We start from the raw sequence: 14,151 nt of genomic DNA on the forward strand, positions 1-14,151 counted from the left end.
TTCACACGTTACTGGTACTCTCTGTATATAGCCATGTATTTTTACTAGTTGTTGTTATTCACACGTTACTGGTACTCTCTGTATATAGCCATGTATTTTTACTAGTTGTTGTTATTCACACGTTACTGGTACTCTCTGTATATAGCCATGTATTTTTACTAGTTGTTGTTATTCACACGTTACTGGTACTCTCTGTATATAGCCATGTATTTTTACTAGTTGTTGTTATTCACACGTTACTGGTACTCTCTGTATATAGCCATGTATTTTTACTAGTTGTTGTTATTCACACGTTACTGGTACTCTCTGTATATAGCCATGTATTTTTACTAGTTGTTGTTATTCACACGTTACTGGTACTCTCTGTATATAGCCATGTATTTTTACTAGTTGTTGTTATTCACACGTTACTGGTACTCTCTGTATATAGCCATGTATTTTTACTAGTTGTTGTTATTCACACGTTACTGGTACTCTCTGTATATAGCCATGTATTTTTACTAGTTGTTGTTATTCACACGTTACTGGTACTCTCTGTATATAGCCATGTATTTTTACTAGTTGTTGTTATTCACACGTTACTGGTACTCTCTGTATATAGCCATGTATTTTTACTAGTTGTTGTTATTCACACGTTACTGGTACTCTCTGTATATAGCCATGTATTTTTACTAGTTGTTGTTATTCACACGTTACTGGTACTCTCTGTATATAGCCATGTATTTTTACTAGTTGTTGTTATTCACACGTTACTGGTACTCTCTGTATATAGCCATGTATTTTTACTAGTTGTTGTTATTCACACGTTACTGGTACTCTCTGTATATAGCCATGTATTTTTACTAGTTGTTGTTATTCACACGTTACTGGTACTCTCTGTATATAGCCATGTATTTTTACTAGTTGTTGTTATTCACACGTTACTGGTACTCTCTGTATATAGCCATGTATTTTTACTAGTTGTTGTTATTCACACGTTACTGGTACTCTCTGTATATAGCCATGTATTTTTACTAGTTGTTGTTATTCACACGTTACTGGTACTCTCTGTATATAGCCATGTATTTTTACTAGTTGTTGTTATTCACACGTTACTGGTACTCTCTGTATATAGCCATGTATTTTTACTAGTTGTTGTTATTCACACGTTACTGGTACTCTCTGTATATAGCCATGTATTTTTACTAGTTGTTGTTATTCACACGTTACTGGTACTCTCTGTATATAGCCATGTATTTTTACTAGTTGTTGTTATTCACACGTTACTGGTACTCTCTGTATATAGCCATGTATTTTTACTAGTTGTTGTTATTCACACGTTACTGGTACTCTCTGTATATAGCCATGTATTTTTACTAGTTGTTGTTATTCACACGTTACTGGTACTCTCTGTATATAGCCATGTATTTTTACTAGTTGTTGTTATTCACACGTTACTGGTACTCTCTGTATATAGCCATGTATTTTTACTAGTTGTTGTTATTCACACGTTACTGGTACTCTCTGTATATAGCCATGTATTTTTACTAGTTGTTGTTATTCACACGTTACTGGTACTCTCTGTATATAGCCATGTATTTTTACTAGTTGTTGTTATTCACACGTTACTGGTACTCTCTGTATATAGCCATGTATTTTTACTAGTTGTTGTTATTCACACGTTACTGGTACTCTCTGTATATAGCCATGTATTTTTACTAGTTGTTGTTATTCACACGTTACTGGTACTCTCTGTATATAGCCATGTATTTTTACTAGTTGTTGTTATTCACACGTTACTGGTACTCTCTGTATATAGCCATGTATTTTTACTAGTTGTTGTTATTCACACGTTATTCACACGTTACTGGTACTCTCTGTATATAGCCATGTATTTTTACTAGTTGTTGTTATTCACACGTTACTGGTACTCTCTGTATATAGCCATGTATTTTTACTAGTTGTTGTTATTCACACGTTACTGGTACTCTCTGTATATAGCCATGTATTTTTACTAGTTGTTGTTATTCACACGTTACTGGTACTCTCTGTATATAGCCATGTATTTTTACTAGTTGTTGTTATTCACACGTTACTGGTACTCTCTGTATATAGCCATGTATTTTTACTAGTTGTTGTTATTCACACGTTACTGGTACTCTCTGTATATAGCCATGTATTTTTACTAGTTGTTGTTATTCACACGTTACTGGTACTCTCTGTATATAGCCATGTATTTTTACTAGTTGTTGTTATTCACACGTTACTGGTACTCTCTGTATATAGCCATGTATTTTTACTAGTTGTTGTTATTCACACGTTACTGGTACTCTCTGTACTCTCTGTATATAGCCATGTATTTTTACTAGTTGTTGTTATTCACACGTTACTGGTACTCTCTGTATATAGCCATGTATTTTTACTAGTTGTTGTTATTCACACGTTACTGGTACTCTCTGTATATAGCCATGTATTTTTACTAGTTGTTGTTATTCACACGTTACTGGTACTCTCTGTATATAGCCATGTATTTTTACTAGTTGTTGTTATTCACACGTTACTGGTACTCTCTGTATATAGCCATGTATTTTTACTAGTTGTTGTTATTCACACGTTACTGGTACTCTCTGTATATAGCCATGTATTTTTACTAGTTGTTGTTATTCACACGTTACTGGTACTCTCTGTATATAGCCATGTATTTTTACTAGTTGTTGTTATTCACACGTTACTGGTACTCTCTGTATATAGCCATGTATTTTTACTAGTTGTTGTTGTTCACACGTTACTGGTACTCTCTGTATATAGCCATGTATTTTTACTAGTTGTTGTTATTCACACGTCATATAGCCATGTATTTTTACACGTTACTGGTACTCTCTGTATATAGCCATGTATTTTTACTAGTTGTTGTTATTCACACGTTACTGGTACTCTCTGTATATAGCCATGTATTTTTACTAGTTGTTGTTATTCACACGTTACTGGTACTCTCTGTATATAGCCATGTATTTTTACTAGTTGTTGTTATTCACACGTTACTGGTACTCTCTGTATATAGCCATGTATTTTTACTAGTTGTTGTTATTCACACGTTACTGGTAAACTCTGTATATAGCCATGTATTTATACTAGTTGTTGTTGTTCATTATTCACTGTATTTATTCCCTGTTACTATTTCTATTTTATCACATTTATCTTTATCTTTAGCTCTGCATTTCATGATAGTCGACACCTGAAGTTTGACAAATAAAATGTGATTTTGATTTGAAATCCTAGAAACCAAATGCTCTGTGCGCGTGAGTCTGTGTTTGTGCGGATACTCAAGTGTGTGTGTTGTATAAATGGGCTTAACCAGCTTAGTCCATCTTACATTAAGTGGATCTATTGGTTGCCCTTTTAATGCTTCGGTCAGCTCTGGTCAATGGTCCTGCTGCACATGTAGTACCTCATGCAGTGTGTGAGTGGCAGGATGAGGGGATGGTCTGATCTGGCCAGGGATGAGCCAACCTGTATTAAGACAAATTAAACACAGAGTGTGAACAAAAAGTGTGTGTGTGTGTCCTCCAATGATAGCTCAGAGTATGGTTTAGCATGAGATCGTTATTAAAATCATGGTTAATAAGCTGTCGGTTTCCCAGGAACGTACCAGTGTATTTCCTGTAGTGGACGTATCATTTTGTGTGTGTGTCTGTGTGTGTCTGTGTGCGTGTGCGAGAGTGTGCGTGTGTCTGTGTGTGTCTGTGTGTGCCTGTGTGCGCGTGTGAGAGTGTACGTGTGTGCTACATTCACATATGGAAGTGTTAAATCTGGAACGTCTGGAAAATTTGAGCATTCCAATAAACAGAACAGAATGGAGTTTGTTATTTCTGGATTGGCTGTATAAAGTTGTGATGCATTGTTTAACTGAGCTGACATAATGTTCTGTATACATCTTTGAATGGTTAATGAAACCATATGCTGTACCTAATGGCTAGACACCAATAAACCTACAGAAATAGAGGGATTTAGCTCATTAGCTAAATAAGCTGGCATAATACCTATTTCATTGTGTTGGAGTAGAGTTTTGCAGTTCATCTAAATGTATAGATGTAATTCAGAAGTTGCTGAGAAAGCAAAAAGATCGTTTGACTTGTTTACATATATTGTAATAGATCATTGGGAAGAACTGCGGGTTACTGGTTTGGGAAGAAAACGGGACTGGAAACAGAGGTTGTATTCTGTACCGAAACAGCTTTTGATGACATAACATTCCAGTGCCATCCGTTAGAGACTTAGAACTTGGCCAATATTAACACCAGAAAAGGAAAAACAATGTTACTGGAATATAAATGGGGAAAATAGTCCTTAGAGCCAAGACCCATCATTTTCAAACCATTGGCTCAGTTCTGAGACGTGGAGAGGATGTGAGAGCATCAGGGTTGACGTCATCAAAGCGAACAGAGGAAGTAAGGTGACTGGGAAGAATATCTGTTTCCAAACTTTTGAGTGTTTGAATTGGGGTGGGAATCTTTCCAGAGGAAAGTACAGCAATAACAGGACTGAAACGTCAACACATCATCTTCAAGACATAAACACTGTACAGGGTAATGATGAGGTGGTAAACCAACCCACAAGGATAGGCCTGGACAATGGAAAGCGCTAAGAAACATTCCACTGGGCAAAAATGTCAATATCAATGTTGATTCAACGTCATTTCATTGAAATTACCTGGAAAAAACGTTGATTCAACCAGTGGGATTGCATTGTTAGCTGGGGGATTCAAAACAGTATATATTTCCACCTTTGGTCAATGTTTTGCCCTTCGAGAGAGGATTGAAACAATAAATTGGCTTGTACAATGCCAGAATGTTGTCAGCTCAGACAATATAAGGGAACGTATTTGGATAAACATAACACATTTAACCAGTCAGCCCCAAAGTAGATCAGTATATCTAATGACTGTGTTAACTGATCGTTAACAGGTAATACATTCTTGACCCCTAATGAATCATGCTAATAGCTTAGTGAGAATAAACAGCACCAACTCTTTAGGGGGTCTGTCTCCGGTTACTAAAATTGCAGTAGCAAGATGCAGAGAGGAGGTGGTAGAGGTGACCGTCTAATTAGAAGACAAGATCAACATGTAAAAGTAATGTGTAAAGGCCACCACTATAGCGCAGGGTGGAGGACATGGAATCAGATGTCTGAACTGGTATTCATGTCTACTATATAATGTGTCAGAGTTAGAATCAAAGCTGCCAGATTGGATGCTCATTCCAAAATAAACATTCTGCATTACGTAGACCTGCAACAGGCGTGCATTCAGTGAGTAATTAGCTCTCCATTGGTTTAATAATAACTGTCCAACTAACCGTGTAACTTTCCCTTCCTTCTAAGCTCAGCACACCAAGTCCACTACAGTATCATCAAATCAAATCAAATTGTATTTGTCACATACACATGGTTAGCAGATGTTAATGCGAGTGTAGTGAAATGATTGTGCTTCTAGTTCCCACAGTGCAGTAATATCTATCAAGTAATCTAACAAATTCACAATGACTACCTTAAACAAACAAATGTAAAGAGATGGAATAAGAATATGTACATATAAATATATGGATGAGCAATGGCCGTACGGCATAGGCAGGATGCAATAGATGGTATAAAATACACTATATACATATGAGATGAGTAAAGTAGGATATGTAAAGATTATTAAAGGAGAGGACTGAGAACGCACCCTTGTAGGGCCCCAGTGTTGAGGATCAGCGGAGTGGAGATGTTGTTTCAGACCTTCACCACCTGGGGGCGACCCGTCAGAAAGTCCAGGGTCCAGTTGCACAGGGCGGGGTCAAGACTCAGGGTCTCAAGTTACATAGGTATTCCTCTTGTTCTGATGGGTTAGGGCAGTGTGCAGTGTGATGGCAATTGTATCATCTGTGGACCTACTGGGGCGGTAATCAAATTGGAGTCTAGGGTGGGGTCTAGGGTCTAGGGTAACAAATAGGGTGTTGGTGGTAAGATGCTTGACTAGTCTCTCAAAGTACTTCATGATGACAGAAGTGAGTGCTACAGGGCGATAGTCATTTAATTCAGTTACCTTAGCTTTCTTGGGAACAGGAACAATGGTGGCCATCTTGAAACATGTGGGGACACCAGACTGGGATAGGGAGAGATTGAATATGTCCGTAAATACACCAGCCAGCTGGTCTGCGCATTCTCTGAGGACACGGCTAGGGATGCCGTCTGGGCCGGCAGTCTTGTGAGTGTTAACACGTTTTAATGTTTTACTCACGTCGGCCATGGAGAAGGAGAGCCCAGAGTCTATGGTAGCAGGCCGTGTCGGTGGCACTGTATTGTCCTCGAAGCGCGGAAAAAGAAGTTGTTTCATTTGTTTGGGAGCAAGACGTTGATGTCCGCGATGGGACTGGTTTTCTTTTTGTGATCCATTCTTGTCTGTATTATGTCTGTTTGAGCCATTGAATTGCGACTCCAATTTGTCTCTATACTGACTCTTTGCTTGTTCGATTGCCTTGCAGAGGGAATAACTACACTGTTTGTATTCGGTCATGTTTCCACTTAAAACCATGACCTAGGTCTTCAACTAGATGGGATGGTGAGATGGAGGAGAAATCGAGGGACAGTTGCTTGAGTTTGGGATGACCATGTGGGACATGAAGAAGAAAATGATCTAAGGACAAGAAGGATGGAGGTAAACACAGAAGCAAGAAAGGACATGGCTTCTGAAAACGGTTGGATAGCAAAACTTATGGTCAAAGCTCTCGAGGATCCTAGTCTTATCAGAAGGGTCTGGAAGCTACTGCAATTTTCCAAGTCGAGAATCTTGAGCAATTCGGTTATGTGTGAGTAGGACGAATGTTCATTGTCAAATTAATAATAGGTTTTTCTAGCCATAAACTTCCCAGTCGGCCACAGTGGTTTTGTTTCCAAGAAAACCATGTTGTGAATAATAAGAATGTTAATTGTTAAATGAATCATGGGTTTTTGCAGCGATAGGCTACACAGCTGGTTACTCTGGAAACACTCGAAAAAGAGGTATACACATGCTCCTTCACATATCACTTCTGCAGTCCAATGTTGATGCGGGAAGTCTTTTCAATATAAAATGGCCGCCAGAAAGGCATGAGCTGTGTTCGAATGCTCATACTAACCTCACTAACCGTACTATTTGTGACGTGAATTGAGTATATAGTATGCTTATTGGTCATGGTATGGATATAGTTAGTATGCCAAAAGTTCCCGAATGTCGCCAAAATATGAAGTATACACGCAGAGGACACTATTTCCGTACTTTAGGGCCCATAATGCAATTCTTCAGGAAATGGGCGTGGCTTCACATCGTTTTCAGATTTGAAGACAATGGCGGAAAATATGCAGCCGAAGTACAACGAGAGCAGATACAAATTCATTGCTTTATCTAATTATGACAAATGTTATGAAAAGTTTGAGCAATGTTATAAAGTAATGACTATAAGTTACCTTACGTTAAGTTGACTGACAATTTGTTAGCTACGCTGTCCTTACGAACCACATAGCATATCATTACAGCAGTATGTACCGGTATGTCAAACTTGCCAGTATATTAACTATATCTAACTTCCCAGCGTTCATTGACTTGATTATTCCAGTCATTCTTAGCTTTGCTAAATGGTATAGTCGTTGTGCGTTCTCAATGGACGTTCGGGTGCTTTCATTAATTCGGTCTGGCTATCTACTCCGATTTCAGAGCACTCTCGTGAGTGTACCAGAGTGCAGAGTAATGAATTTACGAGCACTCAACACCCATTGAAAATGGCCGGTGTGAAGTAAACGTAAGCAAAAAAAGCATAATTCAATTGTTGCCAGAGAGCGAACCGCTCTGAATTTACAAGATCACTCTGGCACTCCACATTGAATTTAAGAACACACTCGAAGTTATAGTCATTTGTTATGCTAACTAGCTAGCAAGAGGTTGCATAGCAACAGCATCAACTTCCGGTAGACAGGCGAAGAGCTAGTACGCTCAAATGAAAGCATACTGTTCGTTTATAGTATACTAAAATGAACTAATAGTATATAGTGTGTAGTATATACTCATGAAGTATGTAGTATACAGTATGTTAGTATGGGTATTCGAACACAGCTATGGTTTCCACTAGTAACCACAGCCACAAAGTCAAAATTGGCTATATCGGAAAATATTTGAAAATAAAAATTACTTATTTGGTCTTAATTTAAGGTTAGGGTTAGGCATAAGGTTATCAGTGTGGTTAAGGTTAGGTTTAAAATTACATTTTAATAAGATATTTTTTAGAAATGGGTGGGGTTTATGACTTTGTGTCTCTGGTAACTAGTGGCGACTGAAATACGTGTGTGGAGACACACATGGGACTGTGACCAATTGAATCCAGACGACAGACCTGCGGTGATGCAAGAGTTGAACATAAACAAAGAAAGGTGAAATTGGGAAACCATTTCAATTTCAGTCTTCTTCAGCAATTTAAACAAAATCTGCTAGAAGAGCCATTGTCTTGAAACGTGTACTGTAGATGCAGTGCAGTCTGCAGACGGATAGTTGGATATGGAAGGAGATGAAGAGCACTTTGAAGTGTGTGAAGATAAATGGAGGGAGGAGGAGAAGGAGGGGGTCTGACGGCACTTGAGTTATTTACAGTGGGGATCAGAGGAGGTTGGCGGGAGGAGCTATAGGAGGACGGGCTCATCGTAATGGCTGGAATGGAATGAATTGAACAGAGTCAAACATGTGGTTTCCATATATTTGATGTGTTTGATACGGGTTCAATGAGGCCGTCCTCCCATATCTTCTCCCACCAGCCTCCTCTGCTGGGGACATGGAATTCACTGGACTCACATCTGCCCCACCTTACTTTCCTCTATTATGGTACCATGTGTTTACCATGAAGAAGCAGATGAGGTTAGGGTTTAGGGGCTAGGCACTCTCCACGGGCTCGGAAGAAAGCGGATGTTTACGGTTTTCAGGATTATGGTATTTTCAACCTAACTTCCGTTTCCCCTAAAAAAACGGATGTGGGGACTCGGAAGTCTTCTTATACCTGCTACGTTAGGTTAAGGGCTAGGAGTCAATTTGGGATTCAGCATAGGCTGTTTTATAATCCTTTTCTGGTCCACTAAGACCTCGTCACTTTTTTCCGAGACCCTATTTAAGGTTTCATGCTGCAGCATAACAATTGGCAGCTGGCTCTGGCTGCAGACAGAGTTTTTCCACTCACCTTCTTTACCATTCCAGGAACCTTTTGTTTTAACTTGTATTCACTTCGCTTTTTTGTTAGTAGGAGAAAGGAAGAAAGGGAGGTGGTTGTTTGGTGGAAAGGGAGGATAAATGACAGATATATATGATGCCATGTGTCCTTTGTGATGCTTCGCATCCTCATTCACGCATGAGGCGGACCTCGTATCCCAGACTACACTGGTGCACATGTGACTGGTTAGGCAGAGCCCATAATTCTCAGATTCTATGCCTTAAAAACTCATGTCGATGTCATCGTCTTTATATACTACAGTTTGGGCAGCTGCCTTCTGTCAATCCGGGACCACAGTCATCTGAAGAAGCAGAAGCTTTCCCACCCCTTTCCCTCGCTCTCTCTTTATCTCCCCCTCCCTCTCCCTTTCTCCCTCGTTCTCCTCCCTCTCTCCAGAGACATCTGGCTTTTGAGCAACCACAGTCTTCTTACCTGCTGACCTTCTATCCCACACGCAGAGGGAGAGAGAGAGAGAGAGGAGAGAAAGGTAAGAGGAATGGACTGAAGGGCTCCTGCTCAGTTGTCCCTAGGTATTTGGTCTTTCCATGCTGGGATTGATAGCTATCCCAGTCCCAGCTAAACTCTGGGGGAGGATTGTGTGTGATACAGGGTTAACTAGTTGCCATTTGACAAGAGAAAGGAGTTGAGAGATTTTTTGTACTTCGACGTTATCTGATGCTTTTCATGTTGCGTTGGACAATGTGTTGTTCTTATATTGCACCATGGCATGAATGCATTTATAGAATGAATACACTGTATTGATGCACAGTATTGTTAGTCAAAAGCATTTGTTTGTTTGCATTTGCAGTACGGTATTATCATGTGATGACATGTCATACTTTAAATCAACACATTGAGTTAAATCCTCTTAAAAGTGTCAATATGTTGTGATGATATTTATTGTCTTTATTTGTTGACATTATAAAGTGTGTGTTCACTGAAAAACCTGCATTGTTGGTTTATAGATAGTTCTGAGTATTTACAGTAGGGATCTGCCTCTTTTTTTTAAAGAGATTTGCAATTCACTGTTATTACCAGATTGCTGCTTTTAGGGTGATTCATGAATAGTTTTGGTCAATTGAGCTTTTTCAATCGATGTTTTTTTTCTCTCTCAGGGAACCCTAGTGGCCTGAGATGAATGTTTCTATCTTGGAATCTGTAACAAGTCCATTCTTTATCAGTTTATGTCGTCTATCATCCAATCGAAGTGTCATGTATTTAACTGTTCAAATAGAGTTTGTTCTCTGTAGATTTTAAAATCAAAGTACCACTCAGGATAATAGTCGGTAAGACTATGTATGAAATGTTCAAGATGTGGTAGACAAACTTTTGCTGACTTTCTCCCCGTTTCACTTTACATTTTTTTCCTTTGTCTCCCTTTCTCCCTCTGTCTGTTTTCTTCTCCCCAGAACAGTTATGTTTCCCCTCCGTGTCCCCATCTTTGCCGTGCTGGTCAGCCTGACCGTGGGTCAGTACGATGACTACGACTACCAGCCGGCCTCCCAGTATGGCCCGTCCAGCGCCAACTGTGCCCAGGAATGCGAGTGCCCCATCAACTTCCCCACTGCCATGTACTGTGACTCCCGCAACCTTAAGTTTGTGCCCATTGTGCCCTCAGGCATCAAGTACCTGTACCTGCAGAACAACCTGATCGAGGAGATCAAGGCTGGGGTCTTCGACAACGTCACGGCTGAACTCCGTTGGCTGGTCCTGGACCATAACCAGATCACCAATGAGAAGGTGGCCAAGGGAACCATCGACAAGCTGACCGGACTTCATAAGATCTTGTTCAGCTTCAACAAACTGACGGAAGCTGTGATCCCTCCCTCCATGTCTTTGGACGAGCTGAAGATGATGAACAACCAGCTGTCCAAGTTCCCCGCAGGGAGTCTGGCCGGCATGCAGAACCTGACCTCGGTCCACCTCCAGAACAACGAGTTGACCTCTAAAGTTCTTAATGGGGTCTTCAAGGGCCTCAACAAGCTGGTGGCCATAGACTTGACCAACAACAAGCTGAAGAAGCTGCCCTCAGGCATGCCTAGTTCGCTGGAGACCTTCTATGGCGATCACAATGGCATCAGCAGCATCGCCGCCGGGGACCTCAAAGAGCTGCCCAAGCTGGCGTACCTGAGGTTGGCCTACAATCAGATGACGGATGCAGGGATTCCGGCGGGCGTGTTCAATGTGACGAGCCTGATCGAGCTGGATCTGTCCTACAACAAGCTGCAGTCCATCCCTGAGATCAACGAACAGCTGGAGCATCTCTATCTGCAGGTCAACGAAATCAACAGTGAGTGATTTGTATTTCCTCTTTTTTTTCATTCTCTTTTCTCTTCTCTCTTTCTCTTCTCTCCCTTTTCTCTATTCTCTTTTCTCTCTTTCAACATTCTCTTTCCGTTCTCTTTCTCTATTTCGACATTGCAATTACAAATAAATCTAAATCAGTCATATCCATTCTCAAGTATTTACTGCCTCCCAGCAAGTGTCAGACAATCAGAGTAGGATGTGTACATACAGTAGGAAATGTTGAATCATGTCAGTTCACCAAACCCCTTCCCACCCTTCCAGAGTTCAACCTGGAGAACATTTGCAAGTTCTCTGGCCCCCTGAACTACTCCAGACTGAAGCACCTGCGTCTGGATGGGAACAACATCACACATGCCGACCTACCCCATGACTCCTCCAACTGCCTGCGCCAGGCCTCTGACATCATCTTCGACTAAGGACCCTCCCCTCATCCGCAAGACTCCCTCTGTGACTCCCTCTCCCGGCACCACGACCTACCCTAAACGAATCCTTCAAACCCCAATAGACACAATGTGGCTATATTCCAATATCTACAATAGCATACTACTCAGAGTATATGGCCAATATGTTTCTTTATTCTAAGTGGAATGCTAGTGTGGATAATGAACCCGAGCGACAGTGTTTGCAACAACCCTAAATACGTATCCTCCCCCTACCGGCGAAATCGAGGTCACCTCTGTCAACTCATCGGTAGTCCTTTCTGTAAACACAGACTATGAAATAACAAACCAACAAAGGTTAGAGACCCCGGAGAGACCTTTTATTTTGCAGTGCATCATGGTATTCTCATGACAACTATAGAGTATTTTGTCCGTAGCAAATGGCTGGCTCTGTACCAATAGTTTTGTCCAAATTTGCTGCAAATCAAACAATCGGCCGCAATATAATGTAACGGTGCCTCGTAAAAAGCACTTGAACTGTACTTGTATGTACTTGTTTCAAACAACAGGTGCCTTTTCTTGTGCAAAAGAGACAATATAGGAACATAGTGATTCCTGAATGAAGTGCTTTTAATGAAAAAGAAGCTCACACACTTCAAACATTCCAAAAGTAGTGGCACATGTTGTTTTCAGACAAGTACATTGAGGAATATGGGAATAAATCTCACTTGCAAATAAATGCATTGCCCATTCCTCTTGTGTATGTTTGTCATGCTGTTTTTTAAAGGTTTCTTGTATTTAGTCTGTACACTCCCAGAATTATATTGCTGTGCAAAAGACCTGCAGGTAAGGAATAAAAGTATCTAAGAGAGCTGTGTTGTGTACTCTGGTGTAATGTCTACTGGGGAAATATTGAACAGTGGAACACTTTTGGAACCAAATTCAAACTCATATGTCATATGTCAAAAGCTTTGGCATATTATCCATCTTTCTGTATGAATGTTGGGGGGAAAGTTATTAATCATCCTTATCGACAAGATTAAAAGGCTCGACACTGAATAGCTCTGCTGAAGTAATTTACTGTTTTTGAATGAGTTATTATGCAGTTAAATAAGAGTCAATCGCCCGTTCATTGCAGATCACCGTTGTTATGCCGACATTTATACAACATTTGCATTGCTTGCATGCATCTCATGGTAACTCTGTATGATAATAAAAGCTAGCATTTTACGTTTTTTTGTCCATTCATGGTTACCTTGTTTGCCATGTTTAATGTGTGCTTTTGCCCATATAGCTTTACCAGAAAAACAACTATTTGTTGTGACGCTAACTTTATCTTGCTCTGTTGCGGCAACGTTGGTGGAATGTCATGTGCTATTTGGGCAGAGTATATTCAGATTTATTTTCATTATGGCTTTTGACTCAGTAATCGCTGGTGAATTTACTGTGAGGACATAACATACACTTGAATAAACTACATTTCCAATACTCATGTATGGTAAATGTTTGTTTTAAACCTATAATACTCAGTCCAGAGGAAACAGACAGTAAATGTGTCTGCAGTATGACAACATACACAAAACACGTGACACAAGAAGAATGAAATCTCTCTACTCTTACCCCCCAGGCCCTACACTGATACATGTATGTTGCTTCTTACTTTAAGTTTTCCTGAGTGGTTTGTGTTTTAGGGGTTAATGTGTTGTGTTTGGGCCTGCACCACGATGGTTGGCAACTCTCTTCCTGCAGGAAATGGGTCATCTCCCAGTGTCATGCTGTGTCTCTGTACTGAATATCAAGTGGACAATTCTGATCTGTTCCATATTCTCCTTGGATGTGTGGGTGGGTGGGTGAGTGGGTGGGTGGGTGTGTTTGGTGGGTGGTGGATGGGTGGGAGGGAGGGAGGGTGGATGTAGTGCCAGTGCAGGCATGTAGGTATGTAGATCCTATGGTCCTGGAGGGCTGCAGGGAGTTGCAGGGTTTGACTGGAAACCAGAGATGCTCAGTTGAGGTAGCTGTAACTATCCACACGGTTTTGGTGTTCCTTACATGGTGATTTGACAGAAGGATGCCTGTTACTTAATCAACAGTAAGTAACGCAGCCACTTGGGTGATGTTTGGCGGCCATTTTGTGCCAGAACACTCAGTGCTTTGGGAGTCATTTGTGCAGTGTGCACCACCTCCAACACAGGATCATAACTAAAGTATGGCCCAGTGGTGAT

General features: G+C 40.5%; 1 protein-coding gene across 2 annotated transcripts; it reads left to right on the forward strand.

Annotated features, from left to right (window-relative positions):
• The first annotated feature begins 9,293 nt into the window (after positions 1-9,293).
• On the forward strand, positions 9,294-13,417 carry lum (lumican). 2 transcript variants are annotated; one of them, XM_046329102.1, is made up of 3 exons: positions 9,294-9,729; positions 10,657-11,532; positions 11,811-13,417. In XM_046329102.1, the coding sequence occupies exons 1-3, from the start codon at positions 9,336-9,338 to the stop codon at positions 11,963-11,965; spliced, it is 1,425 nt and encodes a 474-aa protein (XP_046185058.1). In that variant the 5' UTR covers positions 9,294-9,335; the 3' UTR covers positions 11,966-13,417. The 2 variants fall into 2 exon arrangements, with proteins under 2 accessions (XP_046185058.1, XP_046185059.1); XM_046329103.1 differs by having other exon boundaries at positions 9,298-9,729; positions 10,652-11,532.
• Positions 13,418-14,151: the final 734 nt, after the last annotated feature.

Source organism: Oncorhynchus gorbuscha, linkage group LG25, assembly GCF_021184085.1.
Source record: "Oncorhynchus gorbuscha isolate QuinsamMale2020 ecotype Even-year linkage group LG25, OgorEven_v1.0, whole genome shotgun sequence".
Lineage (NCBI taxonomy): Eukaryota > Metazoa > Chordata > Actinopteri > Salmoniformes > Salmonidae > Oncorhynchus > Oncorhynchus gorbuscha.